The sequence below is a fragment of the Pezoporus occidentalis genome, unplaced genomic scaffold (assembly GCF_034315485.1).
Source record: "Pezoporus occidentalis ecotype Australia unplaced genomic scaffold, CSIRO_AGI_Poc_V1 ctg34, whole genome shotgun sequence".
NCBI classification, from domain to species: domain Eukaryota; kingdom Metazoa; phylum Chordata; class Aves; order Psittaciformes; family Psittacidae; genus Pezoporus; species Pezoporus occidentalis.
In genome coordinates this window covers 3178326-3202714 of record NW_026915376.1, presented here as the reverse complement: position 1 = coordinate 3202714, position 24389 = coordinate 3178326, and the positions used below count along the sequence as shown (strand labels likewise).

General features: G+C 37.2%; 1 protein-coding gene across 8 annotated transcripts in view; it reads right to left on the bottom strand.

The window, feature by feature from the left end:
* BIRC6 (baculoviral IAP repeat containing 6) overlaps nucleotides 1–24389 on the bottom strand; it is a 173177-nt gene that overhangs the window by 122452 nt on the left and 26336 nt on the right. For 7 of the 8 annotated variants that reach the window (XM_062629560.1, XM_062629558.1, XM_062629559.1 and 4 more), the window contains exons 10-21: nucleotides 22875–24269; nucleotides 17044–17193; nucleotides 13956–14181; nucleotides 10815–10975; nucleotides 7833–7964; nucleotides 6749–6880; nucleotides 6279–6457; nucleotides 4876–5006; nucleotides 3836–3997; nucleotides 3596–3727; nucleotides 3231–3328; nucleotides 1886–2033 (exon numbers count right to left, since the gene is read on the bottom strand). In XM_062629560.1, the coding sequence (XP_062485544.1) occupies nucleotides 1886–2033; nucleotides 3231–3328; nucleotides 3596–3727; nucleotides 3836–3997; nucleotides 4876–5006; nucleotides 6279–6457; nucleotides 6749–6880; nucleotides 7833–7964; nucleotides 10815–10975; nucleotides 13956–14181; nucleotides 17044–17193; nucleotides 22875–24269 (3046 nt within the window). Of the gene's footprint in view, nucleotides 1–1885; nucleotides 2034–3230; nucleotides 3329–3595; nucleotides 3728–3835; nucleotides 3998–4875; nucleotides 5007–6278; nucleotides 6458–6748; nucleotides 6881–7832; nucleotides 7965–10814; nucleotides 10976–13955; nucleotides 14182–17043; nucleotides 17194–22641; nucleotides 22736–22874; nucleotides 24270–24389 lie in introns of those variants that run through there. The other variant, XM_062629561.1, reaches the window with a different exon arrangement.

Here is a 24389-nt window from a genome sequence, read left to right as displayed (position 1 = left end):
AATTAAAAAAAACAATGAAGAATGGATCAACAATGTCACATAAAAAGCCCCATCACCCTATTCATCTATGAGTAATGAATATAAGATATGTGAAATCTCTTCTGCTTCATTCATCAGTGATCTTAACTGGAACAGTGTTTACAATTTCGTGTACCACAATTCAAGGAAGATGAGGACCAAAGAAAACAGCTGAAGCAAATGCTTTAAGAATGACTACAGATCTGCAAAGGATGCAAACATCCTCTAGACATCCAAAATTTGTTAAGAATTAAATATCACTAGGGGGGACAGGACACAAACATTAGAAGCCTTTAGCTGCAGCAGAATATATTTCAGATTAGATACAGGCAGAAGGAAACAGTTCAAGTCTTAATGATAAGAATAATTAAGCCATGTAATAGCTTAAAATATTTAGAATAATTAAATTCTACCACTACTTTAATCAGATGCTTTCAAGAACAGGCTGGAGAAATTTGTCAGATTTGCTAGAGACAAACCAACCTGCTTTACTGTGGGACAGCCTAAAATATTGTCTGAAATGCCTTCTTTTTGTTATTCTCTGAACTGCAAGTCATGTAACACAGCCATCTGGCCTTATCTTTGCAAGTTTTACTTGCTTCACTGCAGCACAGAATAGTAAAATGAGTACTACTCTGCCTTAAAACAACATGAATGTGCAGGTCCTTTAAGCAGACATCTGCTTTTATTTGATTAACAAATGGTTGGCTACTGTACCTGGGAACAATAACAAAGAAGGAAAAATCTGTACTAGAAACTCTGCAATGTAAATGCACATAAATATGATAAAATACAACTCAGGGAGAGGAGAGAAGGGAGAAAGAGTAAAGCAATGGGTACCTACTAAATTATTAAAAAAAAAGGTATTAATACTTATCTTCTACTTAAAAAAAAAAAAAGAGAGAAATTACACTATTCTCTTATCTGTAGACACATGAAGAAAAAGACAGTAAATTCTGTCTAAATTTGTAAAGTAAGTCAGGGAATAGTCAGTCCTTGCTAAAGACAAAAGCTACCGTAAACAAATATGGGATCAGATAGATCTGTCTCATGCTATTCTTATCCTAACTACGGGGATACAGAGTTAGAAAACAACTTTAGTTCAAAGAAGAAAATCAGTAAAACACTATATAGAAACATTCAAAAGTGGGAAAGTGGAAAGGAAAAACCCTCTATTTCAAATATGCTGTGTAGAGGAGGTACTTGGAAACATGCTATATAAAGGAATGAGTAAATTCCTACAGAAAGGTGCAATTCTACAAAAGGCTGGAGCACCTCCTGTATGAAGACAGGCTGAGAAAGTTGGGGCTGTTGAGCCTGGAAAAGAGAAGGCTGCGTGGAGACCTCATAGCAGCCTTCCAGTATCTGAAGGAGGCTTACAAGGATCCTGGGGAGAGACTCTTCATTAGGGACTGCAGTGGTAGGAAAAGGGGTAACGGGTTAGAACTTAAAAAGGGGAAGTTTAATTAGATATAAGGAAGAAGTTTCTTACTGTGAGGGTGGTGAGGCACTGGAATGGGCTGCCCAAGGAAGTTGTGAATGCTCCATCCCTCGTGGTGTTCAAGGCCAGGTTGGACAGAGCCTTGGGTGACATGGTTTATTGGGAGGTGTCCCTGCCCATGGCAGGGGGGGGTGGAACTTTATGATCTTAAGGTCCTTTCCAACCCTAACTATTCTATGATTCTAGTTCTTGAACTCTGCACAAGTCAAAACTATTTTCTAGAGCTGTACCAAATTAATCCTTGCTCAAGCAATATGGAAAAATCCTACTATTTTAAATGGCCAATCTTTTTTTAGAACACCAGAGGATGGCACTAGCTTCTATGCTCATTTTTATTAAGTTTACAACCACCACATTTCTTAGTACCTTGTTTGAAGTAATGCTTCCATAGGTGTTAGACGATCCTGCAACTGTCGGGACACAGCAGTTAGCAATGATGCACAAGCTGTACTACATCCGGCCAAATCTTCATCCTTTACATAATTCAGCAAGACAAAATACCAATACACAGATCCTGCATTTAAAAAAAAAGAAAACAAAATAATTCAAGGTGAAACATGATATGCATTTTCCACTCAGAAAGAATATACTGATGCATAATCAATGAAGTACCTAATGTTTACTGAATCCAGACTAGGAAACATTCTCCCCCTCCACTTTTTTTTTGGAGATACTTGAATTTAGAATCATTCTCTAATCATTACTTTCCACAAGCACTTCAAATTCTCTTATCAACTAATTCATAATTGAAGAAAAAACAGTTTACAAGAGACAGCTTTGCACATAGTTCTTTCCTTGATTCTGCCCACTGATTCTACTAAGCACAAGAATCTAAATGCTCTTGATACACTAAGGTGCTAGGCTAGGGGTGCAAATTCCTTCAGAGCCAAGCATTACTCTATATTCAACTCCTTCTCTGTTTTTGGCTGCTGTCTCCTTATTCAGCATTTGCTGGAAGTCACTATTTCCTTTACAAATCAGTTCTGGAAGCATAGTGCAGTGTTTCTGTACAGAAACACAAACCCTGGCTTTCTCCTCCAACTCTCCCCAAGCATTCCACACCCTAAGTAGCTGCACAATAAATGTTTCTACCTGGATGGTAGCACAACCAGCATTTTGGACGGCAAACTAATTTCCCTGCAAGACCCCTTGGTGATGCCAAACTAGATGCAGTTCAACAATGTCATACTGTGAAAAACACAAAGCAGGTCTCGCCACCCCAAATATGAGTACTAAAGTCATCTTCCTATTCTATCTGGCACTCAAAAGGCTTCAACAAGGTCCTAACATACCATTACTCTGCAGTGTAGATGAGGTAGGAATTTAATTTAATTAAAAATTTCTTTTTGGCACAGAAGTAACAGAAATGGATTGCTAGATGGACATCATTCAGATAGCCAGGCTCCTTGGAATATATCTTCTAATTTTCAGAACAGACAATCCTGACTCTCACAGAATGTCAAGAGAATGTGCTGTTGCTGAACACCTTTCAGTGCCTTAGATCTCTGTTCTAACCTAGCTAATTTGTTTAAAATTCCATCATCTACAAATGCATACTTCATACCTGGATACTATCTATCAGACTACTCCAAGAAGCAGTTTTTACTAACTGAATAATTATCTAATTCTTATTTCACAAGACAACCCAACAAAACATGCCAAACAACAAATGTACTGTGCATTTTTATGACAACAAACTTTGTATACATACCACCTGTTGCAGCAGCAGGCAAAAGAGGCATATTGTCAAGTAAAGCTTTTAGAAGAACTGATCCAAACCCTTGCTGACTTGGGTCACACCTGCCATTGCTACAAAGAACCACACAAATACTTTAGCATTTAATGAAGTAAGAGCAAATTGTGAAATCTCCCCCATAAGATGATGTTGAAACACTGATGTTCTTTGCAGTCATAGCCTAACATGTTTTTCCTTAGCAGATCTTCCAGATCTTGTTGCTTTATGAATTTTATGGTAAATGATAACGAACACACATTTACAATTCAGACCTGCATGCAACCCTCCAAAATATACATAAAATATAAATATATAAAAATATAGAAATAATTAGCACTGACCTGATGCATAGTGCAAGAAATCGTGCACATTTGTGAGCTATGCTCCGCCCAGCTTCAAAGAAGCAAACACGTATTATATCAGAGACACATCTACGTGTTTTAGAAAGCAAGCTATCATTTCCTTCCTTTGAGCTGTAAAAACAAGTTGCATATTTTAGAGAACCGTATAAAACTTCATTTTTTTCTAACAGAGCTAATGCTGAGAAATAGCCATGTTATTTTAAACACAAGTTCTCTTACCTGCCAGGTCCATTTGAATACACTCCAGCCAGCCAACAAAGCATGTCTAGTACAAGACTCTGAGCATGTTCTGTAGTCAGACCATCATCTGTCTTCTTGCAAAGAGTGGTGAGCAGCTTCTCATGGAACTCTGAAAACTGTAACATGGCACACCGTTGAACTCTAGGGAGAAAGGGAAGGAAATGAAAACCAGAATTATCCAATATGGCCATTCTCCCATTAAAGTGTCCCTCCAGCTTTGCATCCTGTCTTAGGAGTGGCAAAAAAAAGATGCCTATATAAAAGTAGTACATGAGCATATGTGATATTTTCCAAGCTCACATTCCCAGTCTATTTTCTGCTCACAGAACTTCAGAGGTTAGTGGATATTTACTAACCTTCAAGGATTTTTTTTCTTCTTATTAACTTGTCTGGTAACTTCTAAACCTACACAAACTTTCACCACCTACAACACTCTTTGGCAATCATTTGCACATACCTCTCTGCAGCCTCTTTAAGCCCATTACATACAAATTAAATACTGTATTATTTGTATTGAGGTTTGCAGTAACAATTCATAGAGACTTTAAACAGTTGTTGAGTAAGAGTTTGCCAGTTATATTTGATTCTAAACTTTTTGACAAATAATACATTCTCTGCTGTAAGAAACAAGACAACATGGAAATAGAAAGGAAAGATGCTTCCTTAAAAAAAAAAATGAAAAAAAACCAAAACCCCAAACCAAACAAACAAAAAAAAACTACACAAAAGAACCAAAAACGTGTCCAAATAATTTAGCTAACTTACCAGGAAAACGTATTTATATTTGTCTTTTCCAGTCAAGCAAATAATCACTCAACATACAATTTCATGCAGGGTGTTATTCTACCACAAACTGCACAGCACAGTGCTCTCAAACTCACAATTTACAGGACTTTCCACAGGACATGTTTATGAAATAATCTGAAGCCGTAGTTTGACCTGAGCTATTCTGAACTAAGGGTTTAATGGTAAGTCTAATTAAAACTAATATTTTTTAGAATTAAAAAATACCTACTAACCTTTCTTTTGACATATAAGTTTTTTTAAATCTTCGAATTGTTACAGATACTTCTTGAAGTAAGTCACAACCTCTCAGATTATCCGATTTTCGTGAAGAATTAGTGGCTTCAATTTTGCTAGATGGCTTTTCCTTTTTTTTTTAGGGAGAAAAAATAATCATCATAAATCACACTGGTTTTGACTGCTTCATTTATATACATTGTTCAGAGAAATACTGTTGAGTAAAATCTCACCTCAGTTTGAGCAATGTACTAATAGACTACTTTTCATAGAATCATAGAATAGTTAGGGTTGGAAAGAACCTTAAGTTCATCTAGTTCCAACCCCCTGCCATGGGCAGGGACACCTTATGCTAAATCATATCACCCAAGGCCTCGTCCAACCTGGCCTTGAACACTGCCAAGGATGGAGCATTCACAACTTCCTTGGGCAACCCATTCCAGTGCCTCACCACCCTTACAGTAAGGAACTTCTTCCTTATATCTAATTAAACTTCCCCTTTTTAAGTTCTAACCTGTTACCCCTTGTCCTATCACTACAGTCCCTAGTGAAGAGTCCCTCCCCAGCATCCTTATAGCCCCCCGTTCAGATACTGGAAGGCTGCTATGAGGTCTCCATGCAACCTTCTCTTCTCCAGGCTCAACGGCCCCAACTTCCTCAGCCTGTCTTCATGTGGGAGGTGCTCCAGTCCCCTGATCATCCTCGTGGCCCTCCTCTGGACTTGCTCCAACAGTTCCATGTCCTTTTTATGTTGAGGACACCAGAACTGCACACAATACTCCAGGTGAAGTCTCACAAGAGCAGAGTAGAGGGGCAGGATCACCTCCTTTGACCTGCTGGTCACGCTCCTTTTGATGCAGCCAGGATACGGTTGGCTTTCTGGGCTGCAAGCTCACACCGAAGCTGTCTCATGTTCATTTTTTCATCGACCAACTGATGGCCTTAATATAGACAATCAAATTTAGCAATGCCCTGTAATTCATTACGTTCTAACCTTTCCAATAGTGTCCAAAAGATGTACATTGTATCGCCTGATTTTACAAGTATGAAGAGCATCTTGATCTTACAATGATCAAGAGTAAAATACACACACACAAATATAATACTTTGTAGCAGGACGAGGTGTATACACTACTGAAAGCACTCACGGAAATACCAGTTTCAAAATCAAGCACTCAGAATGGGGAACTGGCAGAACAGGCCTTTTCAGCTAAATTTGCACAGAGAAAACAACTTAAGAGATGCTTAACTCCGATTCTTGAAGGTGTTAACACAGAGTTAACTCTTAAAAAAGTAATTTTAATGGATTTTAACTCTCCTAACAGCTGATTCATTTTCAGATTCCATAAATCATACCATTTCTACAACTTCAACACAGATGTCTTTCTTGGTCAGTCATTACCTTGCCTGCTGCTACTTTTGCCAATAGTGAAGCAAGGGAATGGCCCTTGTTAGTCTGAGGTTTGAGAGATGGTATTCTAACAACTGGTCTAATGCCACCATTGCAGATTTCTTCTGTTCCTCTGTCATTCACTGCTTTAACATGAATTAAAAATGAGCGGTACTTGCCACCAGCCATGCCTAAAGGGGGGGGGGGGGGAGAAAAAAAGGGGGGGGGGGGGAAGAGAATTTACATAGTTTAATGGGGCAAGCTGTAAACAGATTTCAAATTCACAGATATAGTGTAGAAGCAAAGCTCAGCTACATTTATTCCACTACTTGAGCATCAATTTGAAAAGTTAAGTCATTATAATGTCATACAACAAAATTTGGCAATGTGAAAATAAATACAAACCAAAGTCTGACTACAGAAGTACACAAGGCACTTTACTCACACATACTTCATGTGAATAGCAAAATAAAATGGTTTACCTTTAACAAGCTTTGGACTTGTCAGAGTCAACATTCCAGCATGTCCTGATAGATCAAGTCCAGTAGCCAGCCATACTGGACCACAGAGTATATCTTCCTTGTGTTCCTCCAGAAATGGACACAATCTAAGACCTTAAAAAATATGAATAATATGGACCTGAATTATTCATAATTGAGTCACAAAATCTGATCATTTGCATGGGTTAAAAATACACCATGTCAAACTCTGATCAATAAATATGCAATGCAACATTGAAAAACTAACGATTACACGAGGTTCATTTTTAACCATTTCCAGTGAAATCAATAAAGGTAAATGACAGTTTTCAAAGCTTCTCCAGTTATATTATTAGGATAATATGTACATTGATTGGCTCGTCAGAGCTACAAAACACAAAATGTGTAAAATAAGACCATTGAAAGGACCAAGAAAAAGAATCATAGCTCTGGAACTGATTTATTCCAACTATCAATTTTTAGTCTCTAGATCTCACTCAGACCCAATGTGACTGCCTTTCAGAGTGTCTCTTAACAGATTTTGTGGAAGAGTACTCATTAAAAGATTATAAGAACAGGCACAGCAAGTGTGATGTGGTCAAAAGTCAACATGACTACTTATGAATTCCCTACTAGCTGTTCATTGTTTTTGTAGGTTTACAGCAGCAATCTCTATAAAGTCCATGTATGCAAAGTAAAAAAAAAATCTATTAAAACTAGCTAAGGAAACCAAGTAAAATACTGCTGGAACAGGGTAAGAGTTTAAATTCAAAAAGTGCTATATCAATCTACTTCATTTACAAATTCAGATAAATACTAATCTACTTTAAAGTACCTGCAGTACTTTTAACTCTGCAGTAATTTGTTGTTTTGTGGGATTTACTGTTGGGTTTTTATGGGTGTGTCCATGTTAAAATTTCAACTTCTATGGTAAACAGACCTGTGAGAGAGGCAACATACTGAAGAAGGCTGACAAAATAGTTGTTTTCATTAGCTGAAAAATTTTTGCAAAGAAACACCTGTGTATCATTAAGAAAAGAAAACAGCAAGCTCATACTTTAAACAAAATGTAACAAACAAAACTTACATTGTGGCTCCTCTACATCCATATACTGCATTTCTTCATTGAATTCAACCAGTCCTGGTTTTCCATTTCTTTCTGCTTCAATATTATGAGCTGGAGACAGAGGAAATGTGATCTGCCTGTCTACTGCTGCTTCTAGAAATAAAAATATTAGTAAGATATCACAAACATTACTTAAGGCTCACAGAAAACAGAAGCAGTAGTTTTCATAGAAAATCTATCAGCTTTCTGCCCATGACACTGTTTCTAATACAAGAACCACAAAAACATAAACACATGTTTTTCATACTAGGATTGCAATTGAAGTTGAAGCAAATAGTTAAAATATTTCTTCGAATGACCTGTAAACAGCCTCCTTTGCACATATTATTTTCTCCTAATAATCAACTGCAGATTACTCCAAAGTTATTAGATTCTGGTATTGAAAGTTTGATAATTTAAACTACAAGTAACTGGATTGCTCCTGCTGAATGCACATCAGACATTATTTTGTTAATACTTAAGCACAGCTCTTTTTCAATTCAATGGTTTTTATCAATCACAGACAAAGAGGACATGCAAGCAAATGAACAAGAAGCATATACAGTGAAGTAACTGCCAGATCAAAAACATTAGTTCAAACTGGAAGAATTATGCATCTGGCCTTCCCATTATTACACACTACATATTTAACTGGTTCCAGGGTTCCTCTCATACAAAAAAAACCCAACTAAATAAACTTTCCCCTACACACCTTCCTTAGGTCTCATTATCTTCAAATTTCAGTTCCTTTCTCCCTCCATGGAGGAACAGATGTGAACAGAGGGTTTTACATGAATTTCAGTCCGAAGATTTTATACATTTTCAAGAGCCACCAAACAGTCCTGAACACTACTTATACCTGGGACTGGAGCATTTTGGTTAATATCCAGTACAGGTATCAATTACCTAGGTTTGTCTTCCCTTACAATGAAACAGTTAGTGCCCTATTGCTTCATTCAATGTTGCACAGAAAAAAAGACAAATGTCATTACGGTATTTTTTCCAAAACCCATGAAATTTTTTTTGAAAAAGGGTAGACAACAACTACAACGCAGTAACACTTGAGAGGATATGGTTAGTTGAGGCTCCCCAGTCCTACAGACTCAAACAAAAAAAGACCTTACCAAGATTGCCTTGCAGGCACTCTCACATGCCCCAATCCCTTCCACGCTGCCTGTGTACACCTTGTCCCTCCCCACCATGCCTTCTCCACCTTATCCATAACAGGGAAAAGCAAATTCTGCTACACTGCACGCAAGAAAGTGAAATGTCACTTTCTTGAAGAGCTCTGTCATATATTATGATCCATATACTATACTGTAAAGGTCCACAAAAAGCAATCTATTTCACAGCCAAATTAAATACCTTCAGAGAATTACCAACTCATTGAACTGTTTCCTCAGAAATACTTAATACAGAGACATTAAGGAAAAAAGTGTAGCTTTCCTTCTACAGTTTTGTTCCACAAGTAAAAATTTTCAGAGTAATTCTGACATTCAGATCTGCAAATGAATTCTAAAATTCATGCTGAAAATGAAGCAGATTTTGTTCAGAAAAGCAACATGGAATATCTGTCCTATTTTTCTCTTTGACAGAAAAAAAAACCTGCTGTATGTTAAAAATTAAGGTTTTACTTAAAGTGTTAACCAAAGGAAGAACCTGCAAGAACACCTATTGACTGCTGTCTTGCAGTCACAGCTAGCACTTCAGTTAAAACACTTAAAATATCTTGTATCCTACAAGAATACATGTTTTTCCAAGAATATTACTATGCAATAATAATTTATTCTCAGATAACCACCAGTTTGTAGGATTTCTTCAAGAAGCATCTCCAGCACACTTTTTTTTCTTGTTAAACACTGGAGGATACTAGGAGTGAGAAGTTGTATGAAAGCATGTCAATGACCTCTGGTATGCCTGTATTCCTTTCCAAAATTTAGAGCACTATTACCATTGTTTAGCTGGAGTGCGCTTAATTAGCATTTATAAAACAGAAAACTAAAAAGAGCTTTTATAATCGTGCTTGCTGTTCTCTTCTCCCCAACACATTTTATATCCAGCCACCAATTTAACACGATGTGACAGCAAGATTTCTCTGAAAAACTGGTTTCCTAGAAGGTTTCCAGAAAGAGGTGTCCAGATAAAGGTAACCAATTAATGTCTCTATAAAAGAAAGAGCTGCATGTAATGCCTTCCATCCCTCGCAGACGGGGCAGCAGGACATGCAACGAACACTCACCACAATCCCAATAGAGGCACAAACTCTTCCACATCAAAGTGACTTTTCAATTTATGTTACCCCCTCACAGGTTCTCTGAGAGCTAGTAAGATACAGAGATCTTACTGGGGAAGACTCCTAGATCCAGCTAGGTAAGGTAAAAGCATTCATAACTTTGGTCTACTCTGTCAAAACCGTGAGGAACAAAAGGTAAAATCATACTGCACCTTTTGCATAGCTTACTTAAAGAGCCAAATGATGACAGAATTCCCAAGTAAGCCAGTTATTATCTTGTGCTATGAAAAAACACTTGCTGTTTTCTCTCATGCATCCAAGAGGCACTGGCAAATAACTTCCTTCTGTGATTTGGAATAATTTATATTTCTAAATATATCAAGAACTTTAAAATGTACCACTTGTTTCATTAGTCAATCTCTAGGATGATTTACAATTATTTAATGACTTGAGGATTCAAGCAGTACAGAACAATAATTCAGTTCAACTTTTCTGAGTTATGTATTTTTTTGTGTAAAATTCAGGATTTTGAAGCTGTTTACCCAGTTTGTTTCCCCACTTTACCTTCAAACACGGTAAGTGAAAACAGACCATGATGCTGAGGAAAAGAAAGTGGAAACAAGTGAAACCAAATATATACACAGTTCTAAGCAATTCTTCTAACATACATTACAGAGAATAATAAGCTTGAGAAAAGAAATAATCTGAACAATACCCAAGTTCCTTCTTACCATTGACTTTCCCTAAGCCTGGAGCTTTATTTTTCAGTAAAGTCACTTGAATCTGGGGAATGTTTGTGATGTTTGAATTCAAAACAAATTTGAAGTCCACATGTCCAACCATACAGGCTTTTGGCAGAACAAGTTCAAAGACATGCTCATCCCAGCTGTTGCTGTCAGGAAAAAAAAGAAGACAATGACCCAGTGTTAAGAGAAAATTCAGCTCAAGCAAGCAGCATTGCCCAGTGCATTCTCCATCTGTGCATGTTTTCTTTAACAAGAGAAAAAAAACCAACCACCTTATACTGCATGGGTTGATGTCCACATGAATTTCTGAAGTAGAGATCCTTCAAGCTGCTGTTACCCACATTCATTTTGTAAAGAACATGTTAAAAGCTCACTGGTAAGAGAAAGCAAATCAACATTTGGATAAAAGTAGCAATGAAAAGATTCCCTATTACCCTCATTGCAGTACTGTTTCCATAGCACTATAAATACCAGTTACTCTTTTCCTGGAATAATGCCCCAAAGGAAGTTTTAAGTATCTCTCAATAGGCATGTATGGAATAATGATCCTCCATGAAGGTCTCGTATTAATCCAACAGTCAAGAGATCTTTAATACTTGTTATACCTGTGGCAATGAACTTCACAATCTAATTCTGTGATGAATGAAAAACTCTCCTTTAAGCAGCTTTTTCATTTCTCATAATTCTGTTTAAGTGCATCACCTTTATTTGCGAAGTTTCAAATAAGAAAAAATAATTTTACTCCCTTAACATTTTAGCATATCCATCCTATATATCACTTTTCTCTGGTACTCTAAAGCAAGTTCTTTCAGCAGCTTTTCTCACCTTTGAAACCATTCTATAGCACCTTTTTAAAGAAGAATACACAATCAAGACCATGTTCTAAATGCAAATACACCATCATTCTCATAACTACAAAATATTTTTTAACACACTTCTTCATTCCTTTTCTAGAAGATCTCATCAATGGTTGACCTTCCACTACAACTGACCTTTGAGCTGCAGACCCACTCCGAGTTTAAACACTGGAAAGCAGATCAGTACCTAGCTCCTCCTTCTTTCATATATTTTCAAGTATGTCTGCATTAGGTGAAAACAGAAAATATTTCCTATCTAAATTTGAGAAAACCCAGAAACTCAGATGTTACTGTTTTATCAAAGCACATTAGGAATTCACATACTTCTTTTATTTTTTTTAAACAGGATTAATCCAATTTAGCATTTCAATGAAATTACCACTGAAGGGGATATACTGATATTTTAGGTAATTCACAAGTTAAACCAGACTCTGCTTTTCTGTTTTCTTAGTTACACATCTATTTTAAAATAAAAAAAAAAATAGGATTGAAAGAGTGCAAGTGTAATATAAAGCCATTCCCTAAAATACATTTACAGGATTATCTCCTATCTGAGAAACAAAACAATTATCATATCAAACTGCATTACTCATCCATCTAACCCTGTAATCCCACATCTTGATAGGAACCAATATGAGACACTCAGAGGAGATAAAAGGAACTTTAGAATAAGGACCAAAAAAATAATCCAGAAATCAAAGTTTCTTCCCAGATAACTTCCAATTAAGAGCTAATGCTGCTCTCAGTCTTAAGATTTTATTTTCTACTCTATGAACAAAAGGACTGTAATTTAATCATTTTCATCATGAGTCATTTAGCAGCTGTCAAAGATTTCCAGTACTAAATCAAAACTTGTAACTTTACCTCTTTACATTACTGTTTTAATTGCAGCAGGCATAATTCTTTTCCTCTAATGAAACCAATACTCACACACTAATGTTCCACCTATCATCTTCCAATTAACAGCTATTACTTGTTTGCTTCCTTATATATTCATATTGGTAGCTTTTTATTTTTCAGCTGTTACTGAACACACTGGATAATCAATAGTTGAAACTGGAAGTTATTTTGCAAGGAACCACCTCCTTCCCACTTGTTACATAGAGAGTATTTTACTTACACAAATAAAAATTTTAAAGCCTGCAATGCACTGCAAGTCTTTAACCACAGCTTATGACCATTTAATTAAAGGAACTTCAGCTCATGTGAGGTGTCAGCCACAGAAATACCTGCAACCACTACCTTCTAGATCCATTTTCTCACGTGGAACAGTTTGTTCTCACATGCTATTCCCCCTACACACGATGTCTAGCTCCCCTATAACCCTTTGGCTATTTCACTGTTTCCACAGTATGGACACTCAGATTACGTATTTCTACCCAAATCTTGTACATCAGTAGTACAGATAGGTGACAGCCTGACCCAAAAGATCTTGTGCTTTATTACATGAGTCCTTTGATAAAACACAAAACACAGCTTCTACCTGTATTTTGTTTCTCTGAGCACTTTTCAGAAAAACCATGCAAAGCTATTTCAGGCACATTTTACACAGCTCATCAAGACCACAACACTGCTATTCTAGTTTTTAGGTTCTAGTTTCAGTCTTTAGTCCAGAGGAATTCCAAGTTCTCAAGTTACGTGCAAAAAACTAAGCAGTACTACCCATAGCATGTCAATGCAGTTCATTTCAATGAAAATATTGCCTGGATTTTAGCACAGCCGTGGCTATATAATGGCTTAAGTAAATGACTCTTGTACAAAAATTTAACTTGACATGAACAGAAGTAAATCCAGATTCTATCTTCACATTTTTAAATAAATTACAATACAATTTAATTTATGACAGCTCATTAGTCACACTGGCACCTGCAGCTTTAATTTTCCCATTGAAAAAAAAGGTACTAAAAATGTGTGTACGCATATGAAGGGTGAATCAGACTTTTATAGAAACAATTAAGAATATTTGTAATTCTGACAAATGCGCTTGTCTAATTATATAATGGAATGGCAACATTTGGCAAACAAAAATAGACAAGTTAAAAACTTGATTTTTCAATCTGCCTCAAGGTTCACTAAAACAATTCTGGCAATCTCACAAACTTTAACACAAACTGCCGAAGAGGGATTACTATCTGAAATCAAAGTGCAAGTTCTTGAACTTACACACTACTTAAAAACAATTAAATTGCATGAAAATTGCGCTTAAATCCACTATATAAAGTATTTATGCGATACTCATGTGATTCTTTCTGCAGCACTACCTACCCACCTGTCTGTCTGGAGCTTCCAAGTTCGAGTATGCTGAGCTGCATCCCCATGGTGCTGCTGGTGCAAGTGCTGAGGATGCCGCCTTTGCTGCTGCTCTTGCTGGACTTCTACCCAACAGGGAGGGACAGTGGCTGAAAACCGTGGCGTCAAGGTCTCAAAACGGGTCAGTTCAACCAGGGATGTCAATGTTTCAAGAGAAAATGGCTGGTCCACCAAAAGATCAACTCCTGAGTAATTACAGAACATATATTAATTGCTACACAGATACTTTTCCCAGAACATCCTATACAGTTTTGAAATATAACCAAACTGCTATGGGTAAAATTAACTACATGGTATATGAAGTTTCTAAAATAATGAGGCAAAACCACCCAATCCCAAACAATTAAAACTCCCACCCCAATAACAAAAATACCCAAACAAACAAAAAACCTAACAACAACAGAAAAAAAAAACCAGACACAAGCCACTAAACAACTCCAGTCTCGAAGCTAGCATCCTTTGAAGGCAGCTCATTTGGAATAAATTTTGAGAGCTCTGAGCATGCTGTCTGGGATTCAACCACAAGCATCAGGAAAAAGTAATTAGCCAGCTACACTTTGATGATGTAAAGCTGATTAAAACATTCTTTTAAACACCTGTACTGACTCAGATTAAAAAAAAAATTAAAAAATGAAAGTTTTATATTTCTTGAAAACAGACATGTGGAATTACTGTGCAATTTTAAACAGTGATAAAGACGTTACAACATTGCTTTGGCACCTGCTTATCAATATATACTTGTTTCATGGTGGGTTACTAGAATGCTTTGGAAGACTCCCAGTTTAGCTTAAAAGAGAGGTAAGTGAAAAACAAACATGTTTTATATAAGGCACTTGAAAGACACTAGACCTAGACAAGTATTTTGTCTTCTTGTCTTCATATTCAAGTCTTGTCCTGAGGAAACAAGGAGATTAATTGAAGGAGTACTCAAGATTAAAATATCACAGGGATACAAACACCTAAAGAAATGTTACAAAAGAAACCTGAAAATATTCAGGTGTCCTCAGACAAAAAACACTGAAAACTTGAGGGAAAATAACTATGCACACTGTCAATCTTACTGTATTTCGAGTATTTTTCTCTTAAAAATGTATTCTGGAAAACATCTTTTACTTGTGAAGAAACAATGGATATCAAAAGCAGCAGGTTTGCTACCTGACTACTATTTGTCACCATCTAGGGAGCAAAGAAAATTACATCCTTCAGCTTGAGAGCAGGCAACAAGGCACATGCAATTCCTCCCCAGAAAGTGGAGGAGCTCCATATGAGATAACCAGTGTCAGGCAAAAAATTCGCTCTCCTTGCAACAACTATGATTTCGACTTTTTAGTCCAGAAGACAGGAAAATGCTGAAGAGATTAGAAATGTGAAATTAGTTCGGAATTTAATTTCAGTAATATAGCAAACATCTTCATTTTTTTATTGCCAAATATGAACCTCATTAGCTAGATGACACTGCAATGATAAGTAAGATCATAGCTCTAAGCACACAACAATTCTGCCTTTGAGTAGACTGGATTTTTTCTGCTTCATCCCCCCCCCCCCCCCCAACAGAAACAATTACAAATTTGGAGTATTCGGAGCAACAATATGTAACATGGTATCAACCCCTAAAATTGAAAAATTAAGGAGCTAAGAGCACTCAAAAGTTACTTAGCATGTTTTGCAAAATAACACCGTTTTTGTTATATTGGAATAGTGAGTTACGATAAGCTGGTTCTAGTTCTAATGGCAAACTCTAACAAAGGTTTTAAACTGTTCAGGAAAACTAACATCCGTTTTCAATTTGTTTCTATTAAAAAAAAACCAACAAAAAAAAACCAACATTATTTTAGATCCCTTCACCACAAAAATCCCTCCACTCCTTAAAAGGGAAATACTGATTTTAACCTAATCTAAGATTTACAGCTCCATACACCTGAAGTATTGTAAATTCTATTTTCTAGCATGCATTTAAGAAATGCATTCCAGAATGCCAACAACAGAGGGAAAAAACACCCCACAAACAGCTACAATATATATGAACAATATATGAACAAAAGCTTGTGCTTGTTACTGTGGTTTCTCTACTGACCACAGGATCTTTTAGCTACAGCTTCAGAGAATACCAAAGTGATTTCATAAAACCACCCTGCTGCTGCCTGCCATCAGCTGTGAACAAGATATATAGATCAAGACTTGATGCTCAGTCAGATCTGCCTAGGAGTTCACTTCAGGAAACAGAAAGCTTTCTGCCAAGCTATGCCTCTGTCTGAAAAACATGTTAAGACAAAAGTTGAAGAAAATGGGGTTTTTCTCCTGGCTGGGACTTGATTAAAAGAGAAGCAACCCTGATATTACAAACATGGGCGGCTATGTCTGCTCACAATCCATACACATGCTGACAGCTTCATTATACAGAAAATGTTTGCACACTCCTAGCCATCATTTGCACATTCTGCGCTAAGAGTCCAGGATTACTGACTTTAGCATCCTTAACCCGGATAGCTCGGACTAAGAGCTATCTATGCAACCAGCATTGTTTTCAACTCTTCTCCCCAGCCCTCTCATTTCAGCACTGGCTTCCTATGACTGTTAACCTTCTCTCAAAGCTTTTAGTGGCTCAGTTTGATGCCACAGCAAAATAGTACTCAATCTATCTGATCATTATTGTGCATCTAACAGCTACTTGGAAATCATTACAGACCAAGATCAAGCAATACTACATTCTCTGAATTATCTAACTACTTAAAAGGAGGACTTGCAGCTTGCAGACAGCCACTTTTGAAGTAAGTAAATCCCTTCCTTGTACCAATAAGCCATAATTAAGCTATACTGAAGGTGGTGGTTTTCTTTTTATTTGGCTGGGTTTTGTTTTAAATCAGGAACTCCTAAAATGTTATGTCTGTATGTAGCCAGTGATAAACATACAGCAACTACAGAACTGGGGGCAGCAAAAAAGGATAAGGCAGCATGCAATTAAATAATTCAGAATCATCTTAAAATGCAACTTCCAAAAATTTCAAAAGCATTTTTACTTATGATACACCTAAACATGTGCGATTTACCTGTAATGCCTGGACTCGAAGGATTAGACAAGGGCTTAGTCCCTTCTGAGGACTGTTCTACACTTTTAGAAAGGGATCCATCTACAAGTATATCAGCTTCATCTATGTCATCACAGGTTCCTCCAATCTGAAGGAAATGAAGTTCTCCACCTAAAATCATCAGAGACAACAAAAGAAGTTTAGACATGCATACAATAATACTCAACTCACAAGACAGCCTTTGCCGTTAAAAGTGCTAAACAACTATGACAGTAATGCAGGACCTGAAATCAGTAAGATTATACAGGAATACTAGTTTTGCTTTACTATTACAATTTTTTTCAGGGTAAATGCAAGACAGAACTACAAAAATGCTGAATGCAGCTCTCAATGGCATGAATGGCATGAAAGAAAAAAAGAACACCTGAGAGGCAGAGGGGATTAAAGGGTAGTTAATTAAGGAAACCCCAGCAGAAACCAAAAATGATAACCATTCCAATCATTTCCCATAACACAAATTATCCCTTTAAACAGAAAGTAGTCCATCATGTCAACTGACGGCCTGCACTACTTCATTCGTAAAGTTGCATAAATTTCCTTTTACAGTTCAATATTTGAGAACTGAAAAATCACTTCCCCTCTTTAACTCTCGTAACTAAGGGGCTGTTCACATTATTTCATCAATCTTGGAATTACAACACTGATCAGGGCAACAGCCAAAAAGGCAAGTCCAACATTTGCTAAGGACACAATGTTTTGAGAGAAGCTGGAATGGTGGACATCATTCAAGGAAGTTGCCCATTAGTCACCACGACAGATACACATAGCTGAATTCTGTCATTTACAGAGAATTCACCAAGAAGGAATGCTCAATTTTACATAAGGCTGGGGGAAGGGCTATTCACAGTTTTTAGAAGTTACAAAAATCCTACTCAGTAGGATTTAAATAGAGAAGAAAATCCTAGGGTGGGCCTTCCATCGCTTTTACTGAAAATTGACTACAGACTGTCCTTCAGCATCTGAATACCATTATGACAAACCCTGTTATGCAAATTCTCAGTTATCTGAAACAAAGTTGAGATAATATACCTAATAATAAGCCAAGATAAAAGCATAATCAGTAGGTACATGCTCTGCACTGTGAGGGGTGAGTAGACCAAAACAGTGCTAGAGAGGCACAGAGAGGCAGAGCGAGCATGTGAGAGGCACAGAAGACATGCAAAAGGCACAGAGAGAGCTGGTACAGGGTTTTTTTCTGTTTCTCAGTATGAACGGCCTGACAACAAATGGCTCAATAAAATAAAAAAAAAAGAAAAAATAAAACCAGAAAAGAGGAAAACAGTAGCTTAAACGACCAAAATGGACAAGATCTGTGCACTGTGGGAAAATCCACTCAAGGTCTGGACAATGCTGCATGAAAGCAGAGCTCCCAGCATCTGAAGGAACAGATTTCCTCACTACCTGTATTTCTCTTTTTATTTTTATCTTACTGAAACAGCTATTTCATTAAGCCATTTGTCAGCGAGGCCCTTCTCACTGAGATCTCATAAGAAGCCTCTACCACATCTCTGTCCACCCCAGGTCACCCAACTCTGGTATAGAACAACAAATTCAAGAATGGAAGGGGAGAAAAAAAACCACATAGTTCTAGCAAATAACAATGAGTTTCTTTGAAATTAAACCACTCACAAATGACCTTGACAGCTTCAGCTGGTAATAAGCCAAACCTCAGTTTGTTTGCTGTTCTGTTTACTGCTCAAAAATCAATGATCAGAATAATCTCAACAATCAAAACCAGACACTCTCCTGTACCTAAATAAGGTACACCCTCATGCCATGGAAGTTCAACACACTGAACTGCACCGTCTGCCATTTTTATGGCTCTCAGCAGGAATAATGCTGAAGAACTTCAGAAAGCTGTGGGTTTTCCTAAGGGAAAGTTACGCCAAGGTCTCACTTATTCTGTAAATGGTTGGGTAGAGACTGCTTTTAAAGAAACAAAACTTTAGTCCTCAAACCAGATTTCTGAACTTCTGTCACTAATTAACAGCAGCGAAAACCATCCGTACCATTCATTATTCCTATACTACAAGAGGAAGAGAGTCACAATCCCGGCATTCCTGAAAGATTCAACCACTTTTCCAAGAAGAATTCTATGCTCAACTTGACATATCCTACTTCCTCATATCTGTTTTAAAAAAGCTTCTGTAAGTAAGTTTATTATGATCTTCAGTTAAAAAGTATTAGCCTCTACAATTCTTAGTGCTTTTGCACGCTTTCCAGACCCCTGCAGGGGGCTTTGCTTCTCTATCACAAAGGAGGCATTTGCTCTCATAGAACACCCAAAGGCGACCTTCTGATGACGCATACTTGAGAAGTTGTCGCAAAGATACCATAGTTCCTATAGTCAAGTGCTAGGGAAAAAAATAATAATTATCTGTGCAAAAGTCAATGCTGCTGTTGGTTTGGTTGGGTGGGTGGTTTTTTTTTCCTTTGTTTTTGTTTTGTTCTGGTGTTGCTACTGGCTCATGTTCTGCACTACTAGGCTGAAACAGTGATTCATGTTTGACAACTGTAGCTCTGGAAATCTATGCATCCAAACCAAACTGTAGCTGGTTCTCTTAAGCACCAGATAACAGGCTTCAAATATCACCAAAAGAGCACCCTACAGCTGTAATCCTATTCAAAATAAATACCTGTAACCTACTGCACAGCTGACACCAAAAAGTAACATTTTTAAGTGGGAAAAGAATAATCATTCACAACTCAGGTCTAAACCACAGTTACATAAAAACACTCAAAACCTGAAACACCCATTCACACAGAGGTTCCTTTTCAGCTGTATCTTATAGGCAACTATGGGAAAAACGATACAATCAACACATGAAAATAATATGCCAACAAGATATATATGATTTCTGTCAATAGCAGGAAAAGGCTGTTCTACATACAAAACTTTCAGACATGAAAGTACCTCTTCACCTACTCCCGTGATCCAAGCAAGTAAACAGGAAAGAATATAATGCTCAGCTTATATTCTTGAATGGTTTTCCAAGATCCAAGCATTTCCAGTGTATGCATGTTCCATATCTTATACTTAAGATTTTCACTGTTGTCTTTCCACTAGGAGATACTTGCTGGAAGGATTAAGCTCACCTACAGCAGTGAATACAACTATTCTACTTTCAACACATATCTTCCTAATGTTGTCAGACTACAGGCACTATTCCATACATAGTAGTAAATATAGAGAAGCAAAGACCTCAAAGTGATTTTGCAAGAAGCCCAAGAAAACTGCACAGGGGGGGAGGGGAAGGAGGAGACAACAACAACAAAAAAAAACACAAGAAAAAAGAGAAATCTCTAGCCATTTATCTGCTAAGTGAACAATTTTACCCCCTTACAGCAGGAAGATTAAAGGACGAATATGATTCAACACAACAGAGATTATGCAAAACCTATTCCTTACATCAAGTTATTAAAACGTGCAATAACACACAGGAGAAAAAGTTATATTAATAGTTCAGCTTTTTTATTTGCTTTTTTCTTTCAGTATTCCTGAATCTTATGCAGTACACTTATTTATAAACCTTAAATATCAAGTAATTCTTTACAAAGCTTTGTGTTTTGGCATAAATGCTAGGAATCTGAGGTTTCAGATGTATCTAGCATCAGACTCTGAAATCCAGACTTATAATGTATTTTTATGGACATAAATACTTAATCCCTAAATATTTATGATGGCTCAAAACTAAGAAAAATTACACTAGGACAAGTGACTGAGCTGTTAAAAGAACAGAAAAGCTTCTAAAGACATTTTAACAATGAAAATAATGAAGTTAATTCTAGTTTGGTTGCAGAGCAGAAAATCAAGTTCCAAATAGAGGTGCAGTGGTTGTAAGTAAAAGATAATCAATGGATTAAAAAAAAAAAAAAAAAGAGTTATCAAAATACTGTATTAAAAAGAGGAAGCTTGAGGGCAGAGGGATACCTGTGACACATAGCTAGGACTACCGAAATAAAAAACCAAAATCAACTCAAAGGCAGCAAGAATGAAGGAAGTCCCAGCAAAGCTATCTATAAATTACTAGATGGACATCGTAACATCCTCAGAGGGAGCAAACACAGAGATATTTGCTGAAAAAGCATCATGACGTGCTTGTCTATTATGAGGAAGACAAAGTGCTCTCCAGTCGGTAACAGGGGTGGTGGTTATCTAGTTAGAGTAGGTTTCTTGTCACAAATCCTACAAACACAGAATAAGTGCTCCCAGCTCAACAGACCTGCATATCTTGCACTCAAGTTCTCCAAACAGGTTTAGATAATACCAAATACTGTAAGAATATAATTACCATACATGCCAACACTGGATGGGAAAGTACCCTGCACAGTAACAATAAGTCCTTTAATTATTAATCTTGAACCACAAGAAGAAGAGAATAAATTTGCAGTAAGGAAGAAATGAATTACAGTACAATTCTGTAGGGATAAAAAAAAAAAGGCAACCTAGAGATGTTGGGTTTTGTTTTGTTGGGTTTTTTTTAAAAAGAGATTTCAGTTTGATCAGCAAAATAGAGGCAAAACCAATATGAAATGTATACGGCACACTAACAGTCTTCAAGGGCAATTAACCTTTCAGTTTGAGTTTCATTTTAACTAGGAAAAAGAGTGCATTATGAAACAAAACTGAAACAGTTTAAGAAACACTTCTTCAGCAGTTACCAAAATAGAACAGTTTAGCAAATGAGTGTTTCCACTGGGAATCTGCAAACAAATTCTAGTTGCTAACATGCAATGTTTTCATCCATGCTAAAGAAGCAATCTAGAATTTCCACTGCTAAAAAGTCTTGGTAGGTAAATGATTATCACAGTGCCCTTCAGAGACATGAGATTTTTACAGTAAGCTTGACTTCATCTGTTGGACTTAACAGGTAAATCTGATTTAGCAACTGCTCATAGGAGGACTGTGTAATAAACATGACATCACCATGCAAGAAGGAAATGTGCCAATATAAATTCTTCCAGTAAAGTTCAACAAGATATTGGTGGGAGTTCATCTGAAATGTGAGAACCATCCCATCAGTTTAGCGCCTCTGAGAGGTTAAGCATTCCCACCAGAGCTGCATTCAAGTGCAGCACAACTAAATGGTACACAGAGGAATTCAGCTGGGCGACAGCCAGAGCTGTTTCCACTGTCCCTGTGTGACATGGAAATGGGAGGTGTGGTGTTTTAGGGTCTTCTGCAAAGTAGCAGTTACCTGGACCAGATTTATACTCCCCTCCCACCTGCCTCCTTCCCTCAAAATGTCTCATGTTCATTTTGAAAAAGATCTATCAATCCTGCATGGACAGCCTGGCTCTCACACTTAAGAGAGAAGTAACAATAGCGGTTGCAAAAGGCTGAAGCAGAACCAGCAGCCCTATCTGAAAGAAGATACAACTGACCACTGGGATAAGGTATAAAAGCATTATCTTCTCTACCCTCTTAAATATAGCCAATTACAGACAGGAGGCATTTTTCTGAAATGTGAACCTCTAGCACAGAAATAATTACATACAAGAATTACTTTTATTTGGTTTGGTTTGAAGAAAATCTGTGCCTCTACAAGAACAATTTACCTGTACACTGGACATACTCAAGAGTTACTCCCATTTCAGAGATGTAAAATCTACATTTAAGATGAGGAATTAACCAGACTTCATGCTCTCTAGAACAGAATCAAACTGTACATAAATTCAATGGAATTTACCTATTACTATTTTGAAACTTAGATTCTAACGTTCTAGAATATAATCCAAATACATTTGTAAGGAAAAAAACATCAAGAATTTATTTGAGATAAAAGTCTTACCTTTGGTGCATGCACATAATCTGTCTGTGCCCGAACAGTATATCACAGAGACAAACATATCCGGTTCCTCAGTGCCCTCTTTTTTGGGTGGCTCCACTTTGGCCAGAATTTCAAAGTTCGTAAGATCTAGTATTTTTACATATCCTCCCTGAGTAGTTATTACCAGGTGCCCAAGAGCAGAGATCTCTGATCTTCTCTCTCTCCCACTGCCATTTTTAGAAGTTAACTGTATTTCCTCTACAGGCTCCTCACAGTCATCTTCTCGATTATCCAATATATCTGGTGGGAGCAAAATCATTGAGGTAATTGTGTCTTGGGGGTCTTTGATATGCTGGATTTTTACTGGCTCCTCCTCTAGAGTAACTATTCTAGTGGCATAATTCATCTTATAAAGCACTAGGTATCCACCACTAACACTTCTCTGTTCAGGCTGAATTATTAAAGGAGTTGGTACATCTGCTGGTGACTCATGTTGGATTACATCAACACTCGTGCCATTCACTACAGCAAGACTTGATTCTAGTTCCCCTTTCCTTCTATTACATAGTGCCGAGTTTAATTTATTTAAATTGTTCAAGGCCTCTACTTGATTTATTGCACTCAGAGATTCAACAGGACAAGTCCGCAGTCCTACTAACAGATGAACTCCATCTGCACAAGGCGTGATTGAATCTACACACAGGTTCTCCTCCTCTGCAAACTTTGGCAGACGCAGGCATTGAACCAAAGTCCCAGGCTTGGGAACCATAGAGCTCCACTTGTCCGAGTCTGGAGAAGCTAGGTTGGCTGCAGCATCTGCAAACTGCTGAATGTAAGTCACAGGAGGATCCTGTAATAGCAACTGCTCCTGACTGTCCAGCTCCATTTCAATGATCTGTGGAACTGTGAAACCATCATCATGTATACTTTTACTCATAATATTGTTCATCTGTGAAAAGAGTTTTCCTGCTTTTTCATCAGATTCCTTAATGCTGTATAGCAGCAATACAGGTAAAGTCCTCCTTACCAGAGGGGAATTCAGTTCGGAATTAGTGCAGGATTCATTGTCAGTTGATCCCTGTTCCGAGACACTCTCACCTCGAGTCCTACTTAAGCCATCCAGTGACCTCTGAGAGTTACTGCTAACAGGAGAGGTAGCAGGTGATTTGTATGTTAACAGACCTCCAGCTAATAAACAAGGAAAGGGAATGTTGTGTTGTTCTAGATGTTTTTCCTTCATCTTTTCACTCTTACAGTTGGCCAAACAGGGATTTGCCCCAAGTTCCTCTAGATCCTTAACCGTGTCTTCCAGAACATTTGCAACAATTTCCCACTGAAGCTTTTCAGGTTGTTGAAGGATGCTGAGTGCTGTTATATCAAGGCTGACTTCCATAGTTTCTTTTTGTGATGTATGCCCTTAAAACAAAAAGGTTTAACATATTTTAACAACAACAACAAAAAAATCACCTTGCATATAATACTGTTTGATGAAAAAAAGCCCTTTTTACATCTCAAGTCAATTTCACTGTGCGTGTA